The sequence below is a fragment of the Ziziphus jujuba genome, chromosome 9, assembly GCF_031755915.1.
Source record: "Ziziphus jujuba cultivar Dongzao chromosome 9, ASM3175591v1".
Classification (NCBI taxonomy): Eukaryota; Viridiplantae; Streptophyta; class Magnoliopsida; order Rosales; family Rhamnaceae; genus Ziziphus; species Ziziphus jujuba.
The window spans coordinates 627,222-635,275 of record NC_083387.1 but is presented as its reverse complement, the minus strand read 5'-3'; the positions used below and the strand labels follow the sequence as shown (position 1 = coordinate 635,275).

Genomic DNA, 8,054 nt, shown 5'->3' with positions numbered 1-8,054 from the left:
ATTGCAATAGATATATGTCTAATGTTATGCTTTAAACATTTCAAGGATTATGATTTATGGGAAAAATGGATCGCTGCAACAAATTGTGCCTTGAAACACAAAGATTTGATGTTAAAAACACTGTAGGTTTTCTTTCATGGAGTTGACATATATAAGGGGAACAAAACAAGATTTCATGCATTAATGTCATACCCACAAAGAGATATTTAGAGGAGTATTTGGCCATTGGAGAACACCAGCTTCACAATTACTGTGTTTTTGATATCATACTGATGGGAAAAACTTGTTGAGATTGAAAGGTAGATGGTAGAATTCCTCACTTCTTGTATCTGTCTTAAACGACTGGAACCTATCCCACCAATGCATGCCTCTATCTTTCCTTGTTGCACTGTCTTTCTTATGCAAAGTGATGTCTAGGAAAATTGCCAACATACCAGCAACAAACGGTTCTGACGAGAACGGTATGGTGATCATGTCATTGAACTACATATGAAGGAGGAAATGTGAGATAATTAAATACTTTCCCAGAGAGGACTAAAGCAAAAGTGAGATATTTGAGAAAAGAGGATTGGTGCCCATCTTGCTCCAGTGTGCACTGGACCATAACCATTAACAACAGTATACTCATTGAAGTATTATGGGATTGAAAAGCCTATGAAAATTGAGAAGCCTATAATAAACTTCATCCTAAAACTTTTTAGATTGCAAAATTGAAGTACGCTGAGACTTGTTGAACCTGCTCATGCATAGTGTTAGAGAATTAGATTCATAAACTTTCAAAGGTGTGACAATACAAAAAGTGCTTCATTATTTTCATAAAACATACCAACATAGGCAAAGAAAAAGCAATACAAAGCCGCAATGATTGGTGCTGGAATTGAGGCAAAGACAGCTCCAAATTTTCCTGAAAATCCATGTTTATGTGCTCAATACATGTACTCTCTTTAAAAATAAAGAATTATATGCAAAATATATCATTTACCTAGTATAGAAAAGAAGATCATGAATCCAGTTGAAATCTGAACAACTCTTCGGCTGCCAACACGTGTCAAAGCTAACAAACCAGCATTTTTACTGGAAGAATTTGAAGGATGGTATAAGTCAGCTGGGGAAAACTAGTTAATATATAAACTCAACAGTATCTTTAAGTACAAGAATCCTAGAACCATACACAAATACAGATGATCCACTCCCAGTTCTAGATATACCAGAGAAAAGAATGTCGACTCCCTGTGATCAAGAGAAAAACATAATGATTACCCAAAAAAATGAAATGGGATATGTATATGAAAGCAACCTAAAAATCATTGCTAGAACTAATGAAGTTTGACTATTTTGGCAAGCAAATTGACAGAACGGAGACAAACGTATCAAAACTTTTTTTTTTCCCTATTGACAAAAAATATCAAATTATATATAAGAAGTGTCGAAGACTTTCTAACAGCAGCAAGGTGAAAAGTTAGTACATTTCAGTGACACTGTCATATTTTACAACTAAATTCATAATTGCTATCCAGATTGATATTGGCAAGAAATTTGTACCTGCCAACCAACACCATGACTAAGAATAGAAGGCAGCAGGGGAGTTGCACTTGCATACCTTGACACAGCTATGAAGACACTAGTGGATTGTTGAATCGAAAATTTGTTGAAAAAACAAGAAGAAAAAACAAAAAACAAAAGAATTTAGGGAATTATCAATTTGAAGCTACCCAGATTAAATAAAAGCATTATCAAGACCGATTTGATACCTGGATGAAATCAAAAGAAATATCTGCAGTTAGTTACAATATTTATCATACAAGTTTCAATGAAAATAATTAAATACCTAGAGTATCCATAAAGAAAAAAAAAAAACATAACCCTAATTTCGATTCCAACTTATCCCAAAATTAATCAGAAAAAAAAAACACCCCACAAATGTTTTTTTAAAAAAAAAACCCTAGAAACCAATCAAATCAAAAAGCCAAAGGAAAAATGAAGGAAACAGACCAGGCATTTTATCGGAGAGGCCAAGCGAAATAGTAAGCTTGGGCATCTGCTCCGCCATGCAACACCACCCTTGAGCTTTGTATACAAATCCATGTCCTCCTTCACAATATTCGAATTTCGAATTCCAAACCATGAATTTCTTTGTATGGAATTTTGGTAACCGGAGAGATGAAATGGGGCTGTTTGGCAAAAAGGCAACTAAGTGAAGGAAGCTTGATGAATGAGAAGAGATGAGCCAGCTTTGGGGGAAAGGTGGTGAAAGAGAAGAGAAAAGTCGGGTGAAGAAAAGAAAGAAAAAAAAAAGTAAAAATATTTAATTTGGATATAAGGATATTTTGGGATTATTAAAAATTGAAAGGGTAGAAAAAAAAAATACCAAATGAAGGGGTAAAAATCGTTAAGATCATCCCTATGAGGGCATTGGGCCAAATTCCCCTTAATAATAATATATCTCTTTTCAACATTCAGGATAAAACAATACCTAGTGGATCGAGAAATGACCAGGCCCAGCAACGGACCCAATGGATTAAAAAAACAAGAAAAGAAGCAAGTCCTAGATCTCTTAAAAGGACAGCCCAAGCTTTTTTGGACTGCCAACTTAGACAAAGCCTAAGAATCATTGAATAGCCTGATTTAAATTACCTAGAGTTAAAGGAAACACCAAGCACCAGAGGGACAACCGAATTCTTCTCGCAGGATTCTGGAGGGGACTCACCTAAAACCCCAAATCTTCAATGACTCTCAGAGTCTTACTTAGAAGTCTCTTTTAACCAAGGAACCAATGACAAAAGTCCAGGAAGATCTAGAAATTGGAAGAAAGAAGCCAGAAGGAAACCATATCATGTAGAGAGATTGGCAAGGACTAGACAAAGAGGCCAATCATCGTCTTCACATCGGGATTTTCTCTTGGCCGAGGAGGCGGGCCGTTTTACGGACCGCTCCCCTCCCCCCCCCCCCCCCCCCTGGCGCACCACTGAAATTAATTTCATGGAATTGTAGGGGAATTGGAGGGAAAAACACTGTTAGAGTCCTCCATAGTTAATTAAGAAGCATAATCCCCAATGCCTGTTTCTCATGGAAACCAAAGCTAATAGTTCCAGAATGACTAAGTTGTGTAAACACCTTGAGTTTTCCAATTCTGTTATTGTTGAAGCTAATGGTCTGGTAGGTGGTCTGACCTTCATGTGGAAAAAAGAAATCAACTTTGAGCTAGAGTGGAGCTCGGAGCAAATTATAAATGGAATAATCAAAGAGGAGGATGGAAAAGAAGGGTGGCGGTTGATTGCTTATCACGGCACCCCATATCGTAAAGAGAAAGAAGCTTTTTGGAACCATCTAGAAAACACTATACTTGAATGCGAAATGCCTTGGGTTGTCATTGGAGATTTAAATGACATTTTTGAAGAATTAGAAAAATTCGAAGGCAGAAGTTGGCAAAGATGATACGAACCTAGGACGACCTGCTCCTAAACCCGTATTATATTAGCCCGGATCTTAATTAAGTTCAAGTTCTAATGGATTGGACCTCAACCCCTAACCAACCTGTGGTTAGAAACCTTGGTATAATGTAGACGCCACAATAGGGGATGAAAAACCTATTGATAAGTCAAGCTAAAACAACCAATTCTCTAATGGTGTTTTAGGTGTTCTCAAAGAACAAAGAGATAATTAATCTCACAAGTATTTTCTCAATCAAATCAAAGTTTTTATTATTATTGAAAAATAAGCCTTTAAATAGGCTTGAAAGAAACAAAATAAACCCTAAAAAAATAATTCAAAACCGGACTCCTATAGGAATTAGGAAACTTGACCGAATTCTAATATGTCCTAAACTAAGTTTCCTAAACTAAATTTGATTAATTAATTCCTTTATTCTGAATTAGGAATTAATTAATTTGCAACGAAAATAATAAAATAATAACTTTCCTAAACTTATTTGTCCAGAAAATAAATAAATAAAAACTAAAAAGTAATGCTAGTTTCCTAAAACAAAAAGTAGAATAAAATTAGGAAACTATAATACTAGCTTTTTTGACTAATTTGACTTTAACCAATCTTTGACCTCTTTGAGCTCCAAATCAGCTTCTAGATGCTTTGTAGGATGCCAAATAAGCTGAATATGAAGTCCCACACGTTGCCCATGCTTGGAAAAATAAGAAAAGGCTAATACAGTAAAATACAGTAAAGCCAGCAAGCAATACAGCAAATTCGGCCAAATTGTTGATGCTGTCCGTACAAGCCCTTTTTGATTGCATTTGAGGCTGATTTAACTTGATTCCATGACCTCTTAGGCATATGTATTGAACCCATAAATCATTGGAACCATTTCATGCTTCCCGGACTCCAAAAATGTACCAAAACCGTCACCCGGTTCCGTATCGGCTTCCACCACTTGGATGCTTCGAATAGGCTTTGTATCTTCAAGTATGGACAAGCTCTGTTGAGATTGATTACCCTCTATATAAATACTCCCAGGTTGCCCTTAAATCTCTTAATTTCAGCTCTTGTGATTGGCCTAGTCTTCATCCATGTCGAGTCAGCACCCCAGCGGGTTATCGGTGGAGTGGGCTTGGGCTGAATCACATCAAAAGATCTCACTCCTTCCTTAAAAATTTTGTAGAGAAGGTAGGAGCCGTTGATCTTAGCTTCTCAGGGAAGAGATTTACATGGGAAAACAAGCAGGAAGGTAGAGCCTATATCAAGGAGCGTTTAGACAGAGATCTGGCCAGTCAAGATTGGATTTCTTTATTCAGTGATGCCACAATTCACCATCTGCCTATGGAACAATCAGACCATGCCCCTATTCTTCTCTGCACTCATGAGGAAGAACTGAGTTATGGATGCCCTTTTAGATTCCTTAAAGCCTGGATGAATGATAATTCTTACTTCGAGACAGTAAAGGCTACTTCGGACAAGGAACCAAGACATGGAATGGAAGCTCATAAGTTGATGAGAAGATTAAATAATACAGCCTCGACTCTTAAAAAATCAAACAAATTCCAATTTGGTTATGTGTAGGAAAAGATAAAGGCATTTGAAAAAGAGTTGGAAGAAAGTCAGTTTGGGAATCTAGAAGACAGAATGAAGCATGCTAGAATTGAAAAGGAGTTAGGGGAACAGCGGGCTCGGCTTGAATGTATTTGGTGATAGAAGTCGAGAGAAACTTGATTGCAAGGTTTAAAATATCCGATATTTCCTCGAAATTTCCTCGATATTTCCATTTTTTGAAGGGGTCGATGTAAAATTTAGGTTCGACATGGAAATGGATAAAACTTCCATAATATCCATGGAAATTTCTAAAATTTCATGAAAATTTCCATGGAAATTTCAAAAATATCTATGAAATTTTTTAAAAAAAAAATTCATAAATATTATTGAAGAAGACAATTCATAATTTTTTTAAAAATTCATAAATTTTATTTTTCATTTTCTTTTAAGAAGAAGACAATATATCATTCAATTATATCAATCAACCAAATACTCTCCATGAATTTCTTATACCATGGGGTATCTTACAATAGTATTATATAGTTTTAAAATTAAAAAATTATTTTTTTTGTTAGAGAATCTTAGTACATTATTATATAGTTTTGAAAAAATATTTTTATGCTAGAGAAAAAATATTTTTATGCTAGAGAATCTTAGTACATTATTATAGAGTTTTGAAATTAAAAAATATTCTTCATAAATGTGTATTTGACCATTGCTTGGGCACTTTCTTATCTCTATATATTACACTTGCTTGTCCACTTTCTTGTTTTTGCATAATTTCACGTGTCTTTTATATTAGTACATCATTATATAGTTTTGAAATTAAAAAAATATTCTTCATAAATGTGTGTTTGACCATTGCTTGGACATTTTCTTGTCTCTTTATATTACACTTGCTTGTTCACTCTCTTGTCTTTGCATAATTTCACGTGTCTTTTATATTAGTACATCATTATGTAGTTTTGAAATTAAAAAATATTCTTCATAAATGTGTGTTTGACCATTGCTTGGGCACTTTCTTGTCTCTATATACTACACTTGGTTGTCCACTCTCTTGTCTTTGCATAATTTCACGTGTTTTTTATATTTTACCAGAGCCAATACATATTCTTTATGAGTCATGAGTGTGCTTTTGAATATTCCATGGAAAAAAAAAATTCACATTATTATTTTATTTAAACAGCAAGTTTGATGCTTTGTTCTTAACATTTTTTCTTATACATATTTTCGGTTCTCACAAAATTTCAAGTTCTTTCATACAACTTCTTTGGATATCCTTTTTATAGATTAGTTTCTTTATCTTAAAAAAAAAAGAGGTTTATATTTACTTTTATACTTTAAGATCTAAATTCTTTAATTCACTTGTATTATTGTTATTTGAATTATTAATTGTAAGCTAATTAATTATATATTAACATATGTATCTATCTCTATATATATGGTGAAAATGTAACATGTATATATGTATAGATATATATATATATATATATATGTAGTAATCATAAATGATTATATTTACAAACTTAAATTTAATATATACCTTAAACTTAATGTATGATGTGTGATTGAAAATATAATTGTTTTTTCTTATTGGATAAAAAGCATAACTTAAAAAACCCACTTTGTCATTTAATTTTTTCATGTTGTCTTCTACTTAAGCAAAACTTCATAATATAATATGCTAAAACTTATAAACAATAAATAAAAACTTGATGCGAAAATAAATCTTGTACATATATATATATATATATGTCGGCTAGAATATACATTGTTAAAGTATATTAAATTTGCCTAAATATATTGGTTATTTCTTTTTTTGCTTTGAAAATATTGGTTATTTCTTTATGTAGTGTTTTGTCCCTTTTCCAATTGTAAACATCTATACTCAAGGCATTGGAGTCTATAAGGAATCATTTTCGTACCAGGTACATTCATTAAAAATGAATTATTTAATTTCAAAGATCTTGATTTTTTTGTTATACTAAATTATTTTTCATAGTTATAAGAAAATATTTTAATCAAATATCTCTATCTAATTCCGATCAAAAATTCAAATATATATATATATATATATTCATAGACAAATATTAAAATTGTTATTGTTACTATTACTGTTACTCTTCTTATTATTATTATAGAATAATGGCTAGTAGAGGAAGCAAACGTGATCCTGCATGGGAACATGATTTTCCAATTGAAGGTAATAAAAATGGAACAATATGCAAATATTGTAATCGTGTGATGAAGAGTGGTAGAGTAACATGATTAAAATACCACCTTAGTGGTATTTATCCTTCACACAATGTACAACCTTGTGGTCAAGTGCCTTCTGAAGTTAAAAAATTAATAATAGATTTGTTAAAAGGAAAACAACAATGTAAGATCAAAAAAGCAAATAGAATGGAAGAGATTCGTGCAGATTTACGAGGACAACTGCATGCTGAAACATATGATGTGGAAGATGAGGATGATGATGACATAGCATATCCACCTGGAATAGATCCATATGAGAAAAATGATTATCGAGAGGCAATTCGTGCTTCTAAACAATCAGAGTGGGAAAGAAGTCATCTCCACAAAGTTTGATATCAAGCTGAAGGAGGCGAATCTAGCAGTTGTGCTAAACCTGCAGTACAACGAACACAGAGTCTTAAAGATCCACAATCAAGATTTGTTGCACCAAGCTTATACAAGTCCTATCAAGCAAAGCAAAAAAATATAAAAAAAAATTTTTTTGGAGGAAAAATAAAAGAAGGTATGGGAAGAATAATAAGTAAATTTTTTATTTATGAAAATTTACCAGCAAATAAAGTATCATCCCATCATTTCAAGAATTTGGTAGCAGGATGCCAACAAGCAGGGCCAGGTATAGAACCTCCAACCCCTTATGAGATCAGCACAAAATATTTGGATATGGAGTATGAGGAGATAAAAGACCATGTAAACATAATGAAAGCAAAGTGGGAAACCTATGGTTGTACAATCATGTGTGATGGATGGACGGGTCCTACTAGGATGTCTATTATTAATTTCATGGTTTACTCAAAAGCAAGCACAGTTTTTCTAAAATC

The 8,054-nt window shown here is 33.1% G+C and overlaps 1 protein-coding gene across 1 annotated transcript; it reads left to right on the top strand.

Moving 5' to 3' along the window:
• The first annotated feature begins 3,093 nt into the window (after positions 1-3,093).
• On the top strand, positions 3,094-5,139 carry LOC125424078 (uncharacterized). The gene is made up of 3 exons (XM_048480390.2): positions 3,094-3,421; positions 4,613-4,887; positions 5,011-5,139. Exons 1-3 carry the CDS (start codon positions 3,094-3,096, stop codon positions 5,137-5,139), a joined length of 732 nt encoding a protein of 243 aa, XP_048336347.2.
• The last annotated feature ends 2,915 nt before the right edge of the window (positions 5,140-8,054 follow it).

Bases quoted from the DNA above. Each gene is read 5' to 3' on its own strand.
- LOC125424078 (XM_048480390.2), top strand. From the start codon at position 3,094: ATGACTAAGTTGTGTAAACACCTTGAGTTTTCCAATTCTGTTATTGTT. The intron at 3,422-4,612 runs GTTGGCAAAGAT...AAAATTTTGTAG, and splicing joins AGAAAAATTCGAAGGCAGAA to AGAAGGTAGGAGCCGTTGAT. The intron at 4,888-5,010 runs GTAAAGGCTACT...GGTTATGTGTAG, and splicing joins ATAATTCTTACTTCGAGACA to GAAAAGATAAAGGCATTTGA.